Here is an 18,993-nt window from a genome sequence, read left to right as displayed (position 1 = left end):
TCATTGTTTGGCCACCCACTCATCCTCAGACACGCACAGCTTCATCTACCTGCTTCAAGCCCAAGGTAAGCCAGCACAGAAGAGTTACTGTAGCACACAGAGGTATCTCAGGCAGCAGCTCCTCTGAGATTCATCCTCCCAGCCAGCCACCCACCCAGCCAGCTGCTGACATGGACATGAGGGCTGAGCAGGGGGAGCGGCTCTGTTCCCGCATGGGGCTATAATACTCCTTCAGGGGGATATTTTAACTGATAAATAATTACAAAGAGCTAATGTTCCCTTTATTGTTCAGTTTGACATTGAAGAGTTTTGATTCAGAAGTAAAATTAACACAGTTAACCACAGTGGCATGGTGCTTTCAAAACCCACTGGTTCGAGGAAAAAAAATTAGACATTGATGTTTAAGTCGGGGCATCCTGTTTGTAAGTTGTCTTTTTCCCCCGTTCTTTTGTAAGCACTTTTGGAGTTGATATTCCTCTGTTCTTGTATTTATTCAAGCCCATATTTAGTTATTCCACTATTCTGCCAGGTATATATTTTCTTTTTCTGTACATTGATTAATTTGATACTATTTAAAGATAATTTATAAACCGGTCAAATCAATTACATTTTTATTTTACCTGTTAATGAAACGTTTGTTCTAGTTTCAATGGCTTCGGTTGTTTCTAGTGGTCCCCCTGGCATTCATTGTATAGTTTGTATGTGAATAAACATTCCAGCTGTTAGCCATTTCAGCCTCCTGAAAATATAACACATAACTTTGCAAGCCATCTTGAAATAACTGCAGGCACAGTTGCCAAATTGGGGTAACTATTTTGTGGGCATTTTTTACTTTATTTGAAAAAGAACATTAGGCCGTATTTACCAGAATGTTCACCGGGAGCAGAGGACCAGACTGCTGGACCAACCTACAATGCAAGTTCTTGTAATATTGCCATTCTTCACAGGTTTTCCAGAAATCCTGCCTAAATGTTTAAATAAAAGTCAATTAGATGACAAACAAAACAGGAAAAGCAGCGGTGTACTGTTCTTTTGGAATGGGCCATCAGTTCTAAATATAAATAATCCTACATGTGTACACCATTCCAACAGTGTCCTGACTAATATAAAGAATAGTTTTGCAGGTTATCACACTATGAGGAGATTGTTCTTCATCCAATAGTGACTCCAGATTGCTTCTCTAATCATGTGGACCCATCTGACCACAGGGGGTCAGTACAGTAATAGAAAGAAATCCCTCATTCTTACCAAAATAATGGAGGCACAGACTATTAGCAGCACATTTTTATTTCAACATAAAAACATTGCACATATTCCAATAACATGCCCATATAGGTCCATCCATTTCACCTCGCTTAATGTTAACAGTATTCATAACAGAGGAAAGATATGAAGAAATATGAGATTTCCAAAAGCAAAAAAAATTATGTACCAGGTAAATGTAACATTTGAAACCAAATGTAACAAAATAATATTACAGCATTATTAATACTCCACCAAACATGATGCAATTGTATAATCCATGCAAATAAGTGAAATAGTAATATGCATATTAATAATAAAGTACGAGGTATTTCTTGGCTCATGTTTTTGTTTGCTACATCCATAGCAGTTGGTTGATTTCAATACTGCAGTCACATCATGCAATTGAATTTCCCATGATCAATGTGTTTCCACCCAAAGCAGTAGCACAAAGATCCATGCCACACAATGAGCACAGCTACATGTTTAAACTCCAATGAACAAAGCTACAACACATTTCATACCCCCAAAAAATTTTAAATTTAAAATAATTTAAAAAGGAAGCTAATGCTGCTACAAGCAGCACACTTTCTGTCCTACAGGGATCAAAATATGTTCATAGTTTCCTTTAATGAATCAAAACATTTAGATTAGTGAATCAAAGGGTTCTGGTAGGGTACGTTTGCTTTGTAATGACTTGGTATCCTCTGTTCACTACATGAAATGAGCTGCCGTTAGTGTGACATTCCCCTGATGCTGTTCTTACTCAGCTGAAAAAGCATCAGCAGAATCTATCGCTGTTCTCTGTTCAATCAACTTGCGCAATATTAGAGCAATGAACTGATATACTCTAGAGGCCATTGACTAATTACAAGCACATCATTGAGATGGCTAAAACCAGTTTAGATGGTTAAGTGTAAACTATTCATAAAGTGGAATAAGATCAGAACAATTTCGTAAAAGGCACCTTTTTTTCTGTATGTGTGCGACTGATCCCTTTGTCAGTCGTGTAGAGTATAAAACAACTTCTTCACCGGTCCATGGAACACTTCTAATGGAACATTACATATATTAAAATACTCTCCAACTGAAACACGGGAGACCAAACTCGGAATGCTAAAAGGGGAGTTTCTCAAGCTACTGAAGGATCTCTTTGTGTAACAACGCCATGCATTTTTCACGAGGGGTTTAAAACAAGGCACGGGAAGTGGATTTGTATGGCAGGCAGTGCCACAGGCCCTGTTGGTTACCAACCACTTGACCTCCAACACTAACTCTACAGACAGAGGTAACACAAATAAGCAAATTCACACCGTATCTTCAAGTCTCATATGTACAATAAAAAAACAGAGTAACCAACCCAACCGCCCAAGTAAAAAGATTCTAGCGACAAATATCTTAAGCAACGCAAGGAATGAACAACAGTTAGATCTTTCTAGAAACTCTGTGTGCCCTGTGGTAAAGGTTGCTGCTTTCTCCTTCAACTGGCTTATCTCTGTTTGCTAATCTGACACGAGCTTTGAAGTTTCCTCACATGTGTAAAAACACTTGACCCGCTAGCTGCGCTCTTCTGTCTAAACGTGTCAGAAGCAGCTCTATCAGTCTCCCACATAGGAAGGAGCTGGGGAAGTGCAGGAAAACCGTGACTGTGGTTTTAAAGCCCATCTCTAGTGGCAAAAGCAAGGAGCAGAGCCCAGTAATCTCTGCATGAACTGCAATGCACTGCCTATTCTGCGGGCTTATATGAAGAGTAAAGAAGCTAAGAGGCAGAGAAAAGATTGCCTGGAAAGGTTAGCAGGAGCTAGCTCGCAGGTTTTGGAGGGTCCCCGGCAGAGAAATGTGTGTCTTCCAGAGAACAACTGGTTGTTTCCGTGGCATCACTGCTGCAATGGCTTGTGGGTTTGGACTCACTCTGGCTGCGTTGTCTCTCATTGTTCAGCTCCTCCCACTTGGCCCTGTTGGCACGAATCAAGTCAACCATTGGTTGAAGCTTGGAGTTTATTTTCACCAACGTCTGAATAGAGGGAGGAGATAAGGCAAGACCACCGTCAGTGCATTATTCATCATAAAACTCGTCCACCGCACCATTGTTCCTTTAAGATAAGAAGCTTAATATAAAGAAGAAATATAACATACCGGACTGTAATTAGTTACTAGTGTCATTTTCCTCTGTGGAATTGTAAACGACAATTCAATCACTGACACACGGCTTTTCATACAGCCTTGAATGAATTACCTCCGAGACATGAGGGTTTGTTTCTCTTTACACTGCGTTTAGTTCCCATGTTATCTAAATCATTTGGCTTCCAATAGTACATTCATTAAGTCACTGTTTCATGTGAAAACACAAATGCTTTCTACAATGGGGGGGGGGAAGACACACAACACAAAGCCACCATTTAAGAAGAGATCCTGTAAACATTACCACAGCGACAGAGGATACTTCCATTAATGCTATGAATATATCCCTTTAATTGAAATATGTGTTATTCCATGAGAGAGAACTGTGTGCAGTGACCATCTTAAAAAACACAACAACCCAGAACACAATACATTTATATGAGTGGGATAACACACAATGGTAATGAAACACTACAATAATTGTCCATGAGAATGTGTTTAATATCTAATAATTTCCCCCAGTGTACAGTTATATGGTTATATCAAACCATTGAATGGTGTCCATACATATTTTTTGAGGACAATCTAATGCCAGAAAATGCCCATTGCCGGAAACTGTCAAACCTCAAACCTGTTACAACAGCTGTGTGGATTTGGAAACCATTTGTATTCAGACTGTGAACTCATTAACTGACACAACAATTTAGCTCGTGGTGAGGAGATACTCTGACATTTCCTTATTGGGTGCAGTTCAGAAGTCAGTTCTTCTAATGATCCTTCATGGCCTCTCGTGTGCCCTGCATACTGACGCGGCCAGATCGCTTTGAGTTTGGCTTTCCTAGTGCCAGTATGTCTGGAACATTCCATAGTATTCCAAATGGTTTGTTTCCACTGGGAGCTCCAAGCACTTTGATTAATATCAATATCAGACTTCTAGCATGCATCCCCATTCCACATGAAGAGCAGTAGATTTGGCCTCAATCCAATTGGAAAATGGCTTTTCCACCTTTTTGGGAACTTGACACAGCTACACTAAGGTGCTCAGTATCCCATCAGACTTTGATCCCCGTTGGGGAGTTGCCATTGCCCTATGCGTGTGGTGCTGTACGCATAGCTGTAACAGAACCTCAGATGGACAAAACTACTCTGTGATGAACTTAATCTTTGGCAGTTTGACTAGGCTGGCGAGATAGAGGATTTTTAACGAGGATTCTTCCAAGGTCTTTGTCTTCCTCCCTTCTAACCCCCCCACCACCCTCTCAGAGCATGTGCTGTCTCCCAGTATCAGTATGTACTGGGTGCCGCAGAGAGAGGCAGGAGGGCTAGAGACAGAGAACCGTTGTTATCTGGGGGGCTTTGAAGATGGAAGGTTACATAAAGCAGGATTAATATTCTACACAGCAACACCAGGAGGAGATCAGTGAGATTCGGGTCCTCCCACAGCCACAAACCCCCGGTGTCTCTGAACTTCCTCCTGCTCTCTCCCCCTTCTCGTCTCTCTCTCCCCCTTCTCGTCTCTCTCTCCTTTCTAATTGGTGGTGGTATGGTCGTGAGCTGGATATCTGCATTTGCTAAACATTAGCATTTGAGGGCCACTGTGTGAGTATTCTTTTAAAGACACAAACACACAATATTATTCACCCAGAAAGCCAATCCCTTTGTTCTTCTGCATTCATACTGTAGGCCGTTTTCAAACCAAGAGAACCGAATGGAAGCTTAACGTCTGGTTGCCACGCACAATAAACCCGAATTAGCCCAACGTTTGAAAGTCACATGGTGAAAATATTGTTTACCAACATTTGTCAGTCCTAAAATCTGCATGTCAAAACATTATATTTATTTCATCTAGGCAGTGTTCGATCTGAAGGAAATCATGAACGCTAACTGCTTACCCAGTAATAAAAATGCCACTACTGTTTCCTATCCCTATCTTTCTCAATGGTTTCCTCTGTGCTCCTCTGCCTTTATCTCTCCCTGTCTTGTCAGTGGCCTTGATCTTCTCTGGAAGTCAGCCTCCCACATACAGTCACTCCTGCAGACGTCATGACCTGACTCATGACACAAACACACACACACACACACCCACCCACGTAAACACAAACGTGCGCACACAAGCGCACGAGCGTGCAGAGCTGACTTCCTGTTCATTCTCGCTCTCCCCTTTCAGCGCGAAGCGAGGTCCACTATGTCTGCATGAAAGGAAGTCATGCATGCAATAGGCCCACCTCATCATCACTAACGTCAATGCTTCCCTCATTCAACTGCAAATATGCCCTTGAAGTTATTTCTGAGACTTATAAAAAAAAGGGAAAAAAAGAAAGATAAAAATGATTCTAAAAGGAGTGTCTGAAAGGGAAGAATGTTCAGTGCGGTGACATGTCCACGGCTGGCGTCATCGTGGACAACGGCAGGCCGGGGGACAGTATCGTCTGATGTTGGAGCGAGGGGGCTTGGGGGGGGTAAGCAGTGACTCCCCCCCGGGGGATTGGCTGAGGTTGAGGAGGCATTGCAGAGGATTACCTCATAAAGCGGAGCACAGATCCCATCGATCCACTCCAGCTGTAGCCCCGGCAGCTCATCCTTCCGGTTTCGATCAAAGATGGCCTGGAACACAGACGCACACTTCAGCCTCCCGATTCCTTCAATGAACGTTCATTGTGTGAGCAGAATGGGGAAGAGTTCCTAGTCCCAGCACAGGCATGGAAGCGCCGGTACAGCACTGGGATGGTTGTCGGCCCTACTGAACAACCGAATATATAAAATACCCCCTTTCCCGTTAAGTCAAACAAGTTCATTCTAGTTTTTATTTTCCAATTCTGCCTGTCTGTTCTCTTGCAGCAGGAGCTTCTGAGGATCCAGAGAGGCTGCTCTTTACAGATAGTTACTGGGCTACGCTTGAGTATTGAGTTAAATATTTCATTCTCAACACCCACACACACACGCGCTCGGTGCTAAAGGGTTTGACACAGGCTGCGAAAGCAACCTGAGGCTAAAGCATCAGCTAGCTACTTCAGGGGGGAACCAATGTGGCCAGGCGTGATTAGTCGACAGGCGGTAATTACAGACGGACGCTGCTCTCTGCACTCCTCTCCAAGAACCTGCCAAATAGTTTAATACAAACACCAGCAATTCTTGTGTTTTAGTGCCTTGGCTTCGAATACATGTAGCACATCCAGTAGAATGAGGAGGTTACTGGCACCTAGACTGACCCAACTAAGATACCGAATAGACGTTCTCTAGGATGATCTTAATAATATGATTTGAAGTAATTGTCACTCATAAAAGGAGACTATAATGCACAAGCTAAGTTGAATTTTATTTAACATCAAGTTGGTAAAAAAACAGCAGCTAATGGGAAGTCATCATGATGTCCGGCTGTTACCTATACTATAGGCTGGTATAGAGGTTGGACAGCTGTCGTTGACTGTTAGATAACGATGGCTTATGTAACAGTATGATTCTAGGCCAGACTGACCTGTCTGATAAAAACATGGTCCAAAGATTGTTTCTGGCACTCTACAGGAACTCTGTGTACGAGTGCTTCAATTGTCCTTAAACAGGCTCTATGAACCAATGACTACGATACAGACTTTATACAGACCTAAATCAACAAAGGAGAATTTGCTCATTGAATGTGTACCAGTTCTGTAGCGTTAAAGAAAATGTTGGACATTAGGAAAGATGTGGAACTTACTGATGGAGTGAGCTTCAGTTCTGATCGCTCTCTGTCGCCTTGCTCAAAGAACTCGCTGGTGACTAGCTCTGCAACCTAATAGTGGGAATTCAGAAGGACTGTCAAAATGTTGTAGAGGAATACAGTGATATGACAGACCTGAGAGTCACAAAAATAGGCCTGAGAGTCACAAAAGCCTAATAATAACTCCTGCCATCAGCATTTATAAACTACCCCTGTTCTTACCTTGCGTGATATTTCCCAGGGTTTGGTGACGGCCCCCAAGTCACACGCTGTCATCAACATGGATCTGATAGGTAGGTCAGAGAGTCAAGACCTCAGCTAAAACACCCACAATGCCTCAGATCACAGAGTTCTCTATAATATTTATCTTATACGTACCTACACATGTCTCTGTGGGCCTTCACATTCCAGTTGTATTCACCTTTGTTGACCAGCTCAAAAAAGGTGTTTCTGTTCCTAAAAGAGGGGAAGGATGAACAGTACTGTGAACCAAAGTCAGTTTCATTGTACTGTAAAGTTACATAAAATCCACAAGGGGGCAGCACAGACTAAAATATTTGTTATCTAACCAAGAGCTGTGATAAGAATCACAAAAACATATTATTAAACTTGTAAATCAATTGTTTATGTACTTTATTGGAAAAAGGTTATTGACAGTGATAATTTAAGGGCAAAATAACAAAAAACGACCACTAGGCTTCTGAAATGTGTTTATATGAGACAATATCCTCAAATGTAAATATACAATCCTCTTCTGGAGAGCACAAAGTGCATACTCAAAGTAGAGTGTGAGGTCTGTGGCCAAGATGGACTGTTTCAACAGCTGCATGAGGTCACTGTATTCTCTGGAAGACAGGTTGGAGAAGATGTTGTGTCCCTGCAGGCAAAGAAGTTGTCACAAAACATATTTTCATTTAGTATGAGCCTTTAATTCTGTCCTTGTTTGACAGCGTTTGGCAATAGGACTAACAGATAGGGTAGCATGCTTTGTGGACTTCTGAACACATCTTCTAGTCAGGTTTTTATTTTGTGTGTGAAAAAAACCTGAACATATTTTGTGGATAAACCTAGTCCAGTCTTTACATATTAAACCTAGTCCAGTCTTTACATATTAAACCTAGTCCAGTCTTTACATATTAAACCTAGTCCAGTCTTTGCATATTAAACCTTTACATGGGAAAAATAAAGGTGTGCCTGGTATCTGCAGCATGACTGAGGATGGTAATACATTCAGTCTGGGAGAGGGATTTCTTGACTGTCACATCAGCATGTGTAGTCCGATGTAGGAGCTGGTGTGTGTGTGTGTGTGTGTGAGCGAGTCAACTGGAGTCAAACTTAAATCTGCCTCAGGCATGAAGATGAACCATAAGGGGATCCGAAGCTGCCATTTCTCATGTCATTACAACTGATCTCCCTCAGTCATACATAATACATCCCACTTCCACAGCTGGTCATCAGGGAAGTCCTAGACCACAAAGATGGGGAGGAACACAGGGATGGGGAAAGGGGCTTCTTTAACCAGGTGCCCCATGATCCTCTCTGTTCACGCGACGGTGCAAGTCGGGGGGGGTTTCCCTCAGAACATTAGTGCATGACCAGCAAATCCTCAGTTCACCGACTCCTAGAAAATGCTGAGCACCATAACAGTACAGGGGCTCTCTCAACCTAACTTAATAAGAAGTGAAAGAAACACAGAGAAGGCAAAGACTGTCAGGGTTGTTTGTTCATCAATAAGTTATGTTTTAATTCCTGTTTCCTGCTGGTTGGTGAACTGTATCCATGAGCTCTCCTCTTTCCCATTCCTAGTCTCACAAGTCATTTATATGCTAATGACCGTAGCACTAATTCACCCTCTGTATCAACAAAAAACATTATGATATTCACAGCAAACATTTGTCAGCTCCCCGTGTCGTCACAGTTGTGATAATGACTCTAACGGAGCCAGGCCTGCCATGTCTTGTCTCGGCAGACACCCAGAAAACACCACTAATTACCACCTGTCTGTCTCTCCCAACCAACCATTGTTTTCATAATGACATTGATTTTAGGGGTTGTGTGATGTTTGTCTGTTTTGATTGCTTCTCTGTGGAACACGGGAACGTGCTGAGAGCTTTTTGTGATTCCGCACAAAGGAACGCTTGTAATCTGTCAGCATTGACACAGGTGGTCCGGTAACGCTGGCTCACCTCACTCTGCAGGATCATGACAGCATGGTTGAAGTGATGCTGCTCCAGAGTAGCCGAGGTTCCGTACAACAGCGACAAGGCTGAGCCTGTCCTGAGAAAGACAGAGTGAAAAGGGGAAGGCTGAAAAGGGGATATAGAGTTTAATAAGCCTAGTACAGGAAAACCTGTCTGAACGAGAAGACCCTCCATAGAGACCTCACTAAAGCTCCTCACTAAATCCCTCTTACAGTCCACTGTCAGCTGAAGTCTCAGGGAACCTTCCCAACCAAAATGGAAGCAAGTTAATGTCAGAGTTTGCAAGGAGAACATTCGATATTCACCACCTGGAATCATTCTGGGCCAGCGTTACTACCGTGTTTTTAGTTTGGCTACTCAATTGAGGTAGATGGCCGGAGAGCGTGTTCCTTCCGGCGCATAAGGATTCCGGCATTCCGGCCTTGTTAAGCAAGCAGCATGATAAGAACCACAATGCAGTGGGCGTGCTTCGGAAGACTTTTCTCGACACTGACTGTCCTGATTGTGTTGGGAGTTGCTGTAATGAGGCAGGACCTTAATTACGAATTGGAAGATCAGAAATTGGAAATGTGATGTGTAAATTAGACACATTCAGATGCACAGTCCTTTTCTTACTGACGTCAAGGCTACCGCAACTGTAACTGTCATAAGAAAAAAAAGTTACCAGCTGTGGAAATGTATTGTAAACTGCTCTCCATATGGAGATTGGCAGTCTGTCCCAACCCTAAGTGTTGATGACTGATCTCAGCGTAGTAGAGAAGGCTGTAAAGAAGTCCCATTTAGACAACACATAACATTTAATTTTGATCACCCAGAACAATAGTCTAGCATAATTAGCCAGATGCTCTGCAAAGTTCTAAGTCCGTAAGTGTTAAGAGAAAAGATCGGAAACCGAAGGAGGAGCTCCAACCTCCCTACTTGCACGTCACAAGCAAGTCTTTTGGTGAACTGTCTCCTCCATTTTAGAAAAAAATATTTTGCAGGGGTCCGCAAAATATTTATCTTTTTGGGCTTTTTTTTGTGGTTAGTATACAAATATTTATAATAATTATGATTGTTTCCGGCCCCCAATCTATCCGGTCATTAAACATCCTCTGCCGTCTGCTGAATGTAGATGCTTGTCTCTGCCCTGGTGTGTGGGTGGATCCAACAGTAGTGTTACCTGCCAGTCTAATATGTTCTGTGTCTCTCTCTCTCTCTCTCTTTCTCTCTCTCTCTCTCTCTCTCTCTCTCTCTCTCTCTCTCTCTCTCTCTCTCCATTAAACAGTCTTATATAAGTCTTATGCAATTTGTTTCTCCACTCTAGCTGAGATGTGGTGGATTGTAACAGATTGTTGCAGGTAGGTTAGTAACAAAGACTGTGAGGGTGTTTCTGTGGTGTGCCTGCAGACGTGTGTGTGTGTGTGTGTGTGTGTGGAGACAGGATTACCCACTTGGTCTGGAAGGCATTGTTGGTTCCACGGTGGTCCAAGTCATGGCAGACACAGCCCACTATGAGAGCCAGGATCTCTATCTCAGTCAGGGTCTCCTGGAAACCAGCCGTCTGAAAACACAGCAGGTTCATGTTGCCACTCATGACCATAAACACACACACGCATAGAAACCTATCATACACACAAATACAAACTAATTACACTCACAAATACAAACTAATAACACACACAAATACAAGCAAATAAAGACAAAATCACACACATGTAAAGACACACACAAAAAAAAAGACTAACTAGTCACAGATACATATACGAACAAAAACACATACACACACATGAACACAGAAACTAGACTCACTCACACCCAACACACACCCAGACAAAAACACACACATCAACACAAAGACACCCAGCCCAGGGACATTTGGTCAACCCAGTTGGTGGGACGAAGTGAACAGTGTGTGAAATGGAGTGATTTCAATATGGGGATCCCCGCAGGTCGGGGGGGTGGGGGGGTCACAGACCCGAGACACTTGTTAAAACACATAGCGGGGGGGGGGGGGGGGGGGGGGGGGGTTAAAACACATAGCAGGGAGCCACAACTACTTCATCTCCCCCTTACCCCAATCCACTCAGATGAGTCTCCACGCATAACGCCACGCTTGATTACATAAGCTTAGAGAAAGAGGGGGGACGACAGAGTGAGAGAGTGTGTGTGGAGTGTGTTTGCCCTGAGGACCTGGTGAAGGAAAAGGCTGCGGTGAACTGCATCCCTCATGGTTCTCTAGAGCGTCAGTTCAAGCCAACAGTTATTCCGCGGCACTACTGGATCACAGTTGGAAAGAGATGAAGTAGAGCACCGAATACAAAACAAATTAGGACGAGGAGCAAGAAAACGAAAGTGAGGAAGACGGAGGACAAGATGAGCCGAAAATGGGTGCACATTATTCATTGCCCGCGCCTTGTTGGGTAAAGGGTGACGTTTTAGGACGGTAGCTGTTCAGGCTAACGACAATGCCAACGCTAGGCTGCCTGTATCCGTATTCACCGTTAGCATGGCGAACATGCACTGGCAGACGTTGAATGCGTGCCTCCAGTTGTGGTAGAGCACCATTCGGTAGTTCTTCCTGACCGTCAGCAACCATCTGCACAGAGTCTGTAGAGACAGGGTCATATGAGGGACGGACAGAACAGAGTGAGTCAGCAGACTGTACAATGGTGCATCTGCTCTCACACTCATTCAGACACTCAATGGCAGTGTTCCTGTGTTGGCAGAAACCACATTCACAGTACAAGTTGTTTATTGTGGCAAACCCTGAAATGTCCTGTAAAATGGGCACCATGTAGGATTCTGCCTGCAACAAGACTGAATTTTAAATAATGACTTGTCTCCTCCTCTCCTTCCCTTACCGAACAAGACCAGAATAGTGTTACTTAGACCACATGGAAAATGTGGTTTTCCTGTGGGGGGTTATTACCACAAGTGTATAAAGAGAGTATGAGGAGACTACAAGTCAATGCAAAATGATAGACAGACTGACAAGACTGTTCGATGGGTGAATATATCTCAAATTTTTTAAACACATTAAAACTTCACCTGCTTCTGGCCATTTATTCTAGTAGTACAGAAAACCTTTCATATGGCCCTGTTAATGGTACATCGTTTAAATCTACAATCACAGTGAATCCTGGCCTTAATCTATCCTGCTGTAGTAGGGTTTAAACACTGTCTGGGATAAGTATTATTAATTGTAGTTGTAGTAGGAATAAGAGTGGTGGTAGTAGTAGTGGTCCTAATGATTGTATTTGTGGTGGTGGTATCAGTAGTAGTAGTGGTCCTAATGATCGTATTTGTGGTGGTGGTATCAGTAGTAGTAGTGGTCCTAATGATTGTATTTGTGGTGGTGGTATCAGTAGTAGTAGTGGTCCTAATGATTGTATTTGTGGTGGTAGTATCAGTAGTAGTAGTGGTCCTAATGATTGTATTTGTGGTGGTAGTATCAGTAGTAGTAGTGGTCCGAATGATCGTATTTGTGGTGGTAGTATCAGTAGTAGTAGTGGTCCTAATGATTGTATTTGTGGTGGTGGTATCAGTAGTAGTAGTGGTCCTAATGATCGTATTTGTGGTGGTAGTATCAGTAGTAGTAGTGGTCCTAATGATTGTATTTGTGGTGGTGGTATCAGTAGTAATAGAGGTCCTAATGATTGTATTTGTGGTGGTGGTATCAGTAGTAGTAGTGGTCCTAATGATCGTATTTGTGGTGGTGGTATCAGTAGTAGTAGTGGTCCTAATGATTGTATTTGTGGTGGTGGTATCAGTAGTAGTAGTGGTCCTAATGATTGTCTTTGTGGTGGTATTATCAGTAGTAGTAGTGGTCCTAATGATTGTATTTGTGGTGGTAGTATCAGTAGTAGTAGTGGTCCTAATGATCGTATTTGTGGTGGTGGTATCAATAGTAGCAGTAATACAGGAAGCAGCAGTACTTTACCCAGGGTTTTGTATTTTCTCATTGGGGGAAGGCTGCTGAGTAAATAGCACACTGCATGTTTGATTGAATAGCGAGCTACTTCAGAGGATTGGGTCAGAGCCTCTCTCACCTCATAGTCGATCTTGAACTTCTGCACCATGCCCAGCTCCATAAACATCCTGAGGGCTGCGGTTATCATGGCGTCCACGTCCAGAGAGAAATCATCAAAGGAGAGCTTATCGATGCCAAGCTCGCAAACAAGGGGGATGTTAGCTGCCTGGGTTAGGGGAAGGAGACAGAGAAGAGAGAGCAAAAGAAAGAGGCAAGAGCAATTTGTAGAAAGAGGAGGCTGTGCCATTTTGAGACGCTGAAATTTCAACATACGGAGAGTTGCTAATGAAGACTCTGAGGGCTCACATTCAGAAAAGGTTGAACATTAATGAGAAAGATTCATTAGTGGAATTTAGTGTTGTTTATTTCCTGTGAGGTCATTCACAAATTGTGGTAGTATACAGTACATAATACTAACATAGTAACTGCTAAACCAGTTTAATCATCCAAACCTACAGAGAGCTCTGTAAGTCAAACATTTTCTTACCTTCCTAATAGTAAAGGTCTGCTGATATATTAATGCTCATACGGTTTTTAGGCTCTTGCAAACTCTGGTGGTTTGCTAGGCTTTAGTTGGCTAAATAGGTAACATTAACTGGCTATGAACTGCATGAAATGTTACAATGTAACTAATTAAATTGGTGTTATGTACACTGTCTATAGAACCCCTTGAACCTTTTGTGGTACCTATGCTTCAGGGTTCATACAGTCATAGTGCCACATAATGGCTTCTTCGTAATTGTTTCGTTTACACCTCTTTAGTCCTATGCTGAAAAACACCTTTAGCATACTCCAAAGGCAAATGCAAAGTCTAAAATTCAGACTAGACCTTAACAGATCTCTTATGCTTGCAGAAAATGATGAGATAGAACACACTTGACCAGCCTATTGTTCCAATACTATTGGTGCCCTGAAATAATGGGACTACGCATACAAAGTGTTTATAGTGAAACCAATACACACAAATACTGTAGCCTCAAATAAAAGCTAAGAATCTATCCTTTAATGTCATTGTAACTGTTTCATTTCTAATCTCAACCATGGGATTACAGAGCCAAAATAAAATATGCTTATCCCAATTATTACAGATGGCACTATATTTTCTTTGTTTATAGCTATTATTAAAAAAGATCTAGCCTACAGTAAGTTCTGACTGCTATCTGTGGTGCTGCATATCAGATAGTGCCCTTCCACTGATATTGGCACCCATGGCAAATATCAGCAAAACGTACTGTGAAAAAAATGCCTTTGCCCTTTATTCTCTGTCTTTCATAAAAAATATTCACAAAAATCTAACCTTCAATTGATGTATGTGAAACAATTGAAATACCTATTTTTCACAATTATTGGCACCCCTGTAAACTGTAATGAGTAAAATCTAAATGAAGTATATTTACATTCATATTTCATGGTTTTAAGTACACCTGAGTGATTAAGAACACTTAAGTGGTAGGCCATGACTTTGTTTCACTGGGGTATAAATATAAGGTGACATACACGCCAAATTCCCATAGTCATCCAACACTATGGGAAAGACCCAAAAATACAGTAATGACACGCAACAAAAAGTTGCTGAGTCCACAAAACAGGAAATGGCTGTAGGAAAATAGCTCAATGGTTAAAAATGCCAATTTCCACTATCAATGCAATTATTAAAAATATCAGCAGGTGCGTGGCACCAATTCAACAACTTGGGTTATGAATGAGAGCTAAGGCTGTTTGCTGGTGACATTTACAATTCTCAGGAATCTGGGGTAGAGTGTTTTCTCTTAGAGTCCATATTTAGACCAGTTATGAAAGGGGTAAAATCAGGGGTGGGGGCGTTGGGTGCTATGCAGTTTCTGCATGTTGTGAGGGGGCTGAAGATCTGACAGACATCACATTGCACGGCTGATGCACTGTGCTAATGGCCACAGGGACGAAGCCCCATATCATAGAACAAGGAAATACATTTAACATACAGTACATGTCATACTTCTGAGAATTTAATTTGGCACAGGTTTTTTCTTTTGGATTGGTTCCACAGGCATGCTTTATAATTTCCTTAATAATGCAATGAAAATGATTGGTTATTGATCAAGAAATCAATTCCAAAGACCACAATTAGTTTGTTTCATCTGGGACTTGAATGAGTATAACCTTGACTACTGTATGCACTGCCTTGCACACTGCAGGGATGTACAGTGCCTTTGGAAATTATTCAGGTCCCCTCATATTCTTGCAGATTTCATTGCATTATAGACTTAAATTACTGTATTTATAATTAATTTTTGCCATCTATCTACACACAATACCCTATAATGACAAAGCAAAAACATTTAAAAAGTTCAATTTATTGAAAATGAAAAACTAATCTCATGTCTATAGTTATTCAGATAAGTAGAAGTATTTTACTTACTGAAATATGTCATGAAGGCAGAAATGTATGTGATAGGTTGACTCAGTGAGAGGGTGGAACTTACATCCCAACTCTGAAATGACTCAATTGAAGTTTAATTCTATAACTTTCATGGTCAGGGTTACACTTAGGTAAGGGTTAAGGCTAGGTTTAGGTTAAGGGTTAGATTTAGGGTTTAGGATAAGGACAAGCACTTACTTTGGTCAAATGTATACTTAGGGAATTCAGCCTATTTCAAATGCAAGTCCCAACCTCTCTGTTGAGTCAACCAAACATTAATTTCTGCCTTAGGACAGATCTGCCTCCAAGACCATTTTGAATAAGTGAAACCCTGATGTATGTCCTTTGATCATCTTTGAGAAGTCTCTAGAACTTTATTGTAGTCTTGTTAGGATTGAGTGAAGGATGAACAAAGCAAAATACAGAGAGGTCCCTGAAGAATTGTTGATCCAGAGTGAAGAGACCTGAGAAAGGGGCAAAGATTCATCTTTCAGCACGACATTGACCCTAAGCTCACTGGGCAAGAAATGCCGGTGGCTTGGGGACAAATCTGCCCAAGTCCTTGAGTGGCCCTGCCAAATCCCAGACTTGAACCCCATTGGACATCTGAATGTTGAGGCTCTGACAAGGCTTGACAAGATCTACAAGGACAAATGTAAGAAACACTCAAATCCAAGTGTGCAAAGCTGTTAGAGGCAGACCAAAGAAGACTCAAAGTTGTGATTGATGTAAAGCGAATTTCTAGGGTCTGACTACTCACTGTGCCCTCTATAAGTATTGGGACATTTGGATCACAGGTGTTTCTAACTGAACAGATGTTACCTGTTGCATTGACTGTTCACACATAAAACAACTATGAATGTGTAGTCTCAGTTCTATTCTTTGCTTTTGCCTTTGGAGTCTGCATTTGGTCTCAGTAGGCATAATCCAGCATGAAGAAAAGGGAGCTATGAAAGAAAAGCAAGTGATTTGTGGATGCAAAAAAAGAGGAACTTAATTAGAGCCATAGCACAAAAGTTGGGGATAGCTAAATCAATAGTTTGTATTGTCCCAAAAAAAAAAAGAAACCACTGGTTTTCGGCAAACAGCAATGGCTTGGCAAAGCATTCCAAAGGATAATACCAGGAGTTTGGTGATAAAGTCGTTGACCCATTGCTGTTATTGCATGCAAGGGATTTGCAACTAAATACTAGCTATTATAATTCTTACATTTGCTTTAAATTTAATTGTACCAATACTTATTATGCTTGTATAAAATCAGGAAATGGAACACACTGATATAAAAGGTGACAGTCTGTGCTCTTGCCTCATATTCATCTTTTAATTGAAAATGTGACTTTACAATCCCAATACTTATGGCGGGCATATGCTTGTTTATTATTCTTTTCTTTTCAAACACTGAGATTATTTTAATAATTACAAGCGCTACAGAAGCTGAATAAAATATTATTATAATCTATGAACTTTCTTGAATATTCTTGAAAATAGAACCAGAAATCTTGAATTTCAAACTTGAATTAATACCATGGAATTGTTGAATACTAATCTCTGATTGACTTAAAGGGTATTCTAAGGGCATTGTATTATATGTTTGCAAAACAATATCCAATGGCTATTAAAGGAATGCCCATTGCTTGGGCAACAATGTAACACAAATATGTTTATAAAATGGAAATAATATATTAAAGAAACAGCTTATTATTGTTAATTAGCTGGATAAAATACCATAGCTACTTGCTATAATAAAGTCCAATATATCTTTACATTTAGTGTGTAAGAATGAAATGACCTGCAACCAAGAGACATAAAATTCTCATTGATGCTGAGGTTGATGAGAAGGAGCAGAAGCGGCAAAAACAACACTAAAAGAACAACATGGGGCCATTTGTGTCCTGAAAGAATGGCTGCAGCCTGCAGAGAATCACCAAAAGGACACCTCGCCTGCTGGAGCAGAAGAGCTCAACCAGAATCTCAGTGCATCAGCGCATAACATAAAGAGAGACATTCCAGACGTGTTGTATTCAAATACCGGGGGGACCAGAATGGAAAGAAGTCTCACTACTGTTACTCAATCTGATTAAAATGTACATCTTAATATCTGAGTGCCATTTGTGTCCTATGATTGGCTGAGCCTAAACTTTTCCATTCAGGGAACTACTAAATGACTGTCTAAAGTTCTTAAGGACCACCATTTTTGAGTTTCAGAATGTTTTTTCATATAAACAATAGGGATTATCAAAATGTTTGTAGAAAATGCTTATGCAACTGATATTCTTATAGGTTGAAAACCACTGCCATACAAATTTTGCTTGTTTACATTTTCAAAGCTTTTATAGTAAATTAAGAGTTCAGAGTTGAGACATCCGTATCATGTTTAGATTTGAACCTACTTAACCCTTTTACCTTGAATTTGTCAACCTCCGTCTTGGAACATGTCGCATGGTAGGATAGAACCTGCAAAAGAACACAGCACAAACAGTGTATTTTACATAGTTAGTACTCCTAAGTTACCATGCTTAGAGATAGAGTGCCGCTCACCATCAGTAATATTTACTAAGACCCAACAGTTTTCTAAGGAGCCCTACTAATTAAGAAAGAGGGTTTAGTGTCAATGACTGAATGTCTCGCTCTGCTCTTTAACCCACTGAGCTGAGCAATGCTGGGGAAACAGAGATGTTCTCCCTAATTCTTCTCCTTTTGCCTTCTCTATCTCCTTAGAAATACCTTGTGCAGCCTTGCGGTTCCTTATTTGATCAAGAAAACTCATGTTTATTCAGTGCTGCCAGTGGCAATATATCTCCATGTTCCCTCTTTTCCACAGCTCATCCTTCCCTTGATGCTCTGTACTGTAGCTCAGCGTTCCCCAACCAGAAGGCTCCTTCCCCGAGTCCCTGCTCTGTACTCCCCATCCCATCAAGCACAGTAGAAGCCCATCAGCATTGCCTGCCTTGTTATTATTGGTTAGATGAGGTATGGTTTTTCACTCTCACCCATGAGTAATCAATATGGCCCTTTGCGGGGAGTAAAATACAAAGCGGGATGTGTTGAGGTTCACTGAACTGGAAATATGATTTCAATCACCCTAAAAGGAGGGTGTTTGTCGTGTCAGGCAAGAGCAAAAATTAAAACAGAGAGAGGAAGCAAGAAGAGAGAGTAGAAAAAGGGAAGATTAGAGGACAGAAGAGAGGTTAGGACAGCGCTAGCTAGTGAGGAAGAGTGTTCCTGACGGTGTCAGTGGCCTGTCTCAGTGACCCCAGTCCCAGACAACAGAGAGATGCAGTACATCTCACTGAAGCAGGGCATCAGCCCAGCGGGGGTAAAC

At 41.5% G+C, this 18,993-nt stretch overlaps 1 protein-coding gene across 3 annotated transcripts in view; it reads right to left on the bottom strand.

The window, feature by feature from the left end:
* Window positions 1-1,271: 1,271 nt before the first annotated feature.
* pde11a (phosphodiesterase 11a) overlaps window positions 1,272-18,993 on the bottom strand; it is a 36,036-nt gene continuing 18,314 nt past the window's right edge. For 2 of the 3 annotated variants that reach the window (XM_020054537.2, XM_034286979.1), the window contains exons 11-21: window positions 18,075-18,125; window positions 13,293-13,439; window positions 11,743-11,850; window positions 10,695-10,804; window positions 9,247-9,337; window positions 7,837-7,937; window positions 7,439-7,516; window positions 7,283-7,346; window positions 7,058-7,132; window positions 5,884-5,967; window positions 1,272-3,256 (exon numbers count right to left, since the gene is read on the bottom strand). In XM_020054537.2, the coding sequence (XP_019910096.1) occupies window positions 3,044-3,256; window positions 5,884-5,967; window positions 7,058-7,132; window positions 7,283-7,346; window positions 7,439-7,516; window positions 7,837-7,937; window positions 9,247-9,337; window positions 10,695-10,804; window positions 11,743-11,850; window positions 13,293-13,439; window positions 18,075-18,125 (1,122 nt within the window). In that variant the 3' untranslated portion in view covers window positions 1,272-3,043. Of the gene's footprint in view, window positions 3,257-5,883; window positions 5,968-7,057; window positions 7,133-7,282; window positions 7,347-7,438; window positions 7,517-7,836; window positions 7,938-9,246; window positions 9,338-10,694; window positions 10,805-11,742; window positions 11,851-13,292; window positions 13,440-18,074; window positions 18,126-18,993 lie in introns of those variants that run through there. The other variant, XR_002197947.2, reaches the window with a different exon arrangement.

Source organism: Esox lucius, chromosome 16 (genome assembly GCF_011004845.1).
Source record: "Esox lucius isolate fEsoLuc1 chromosome 16, fEsoLuc1.pri, whole genome shotgun sequence".
NCBI lineage: Eukaryota > Metazoa > Chordata > Actinopteri > Esociformes > Esocidae > Esox > Esox lucius.
Note: the sequence above shows the minus strand (reverse complement) of the source record. Positions and strands in the feature narration are given on the sequence as shown.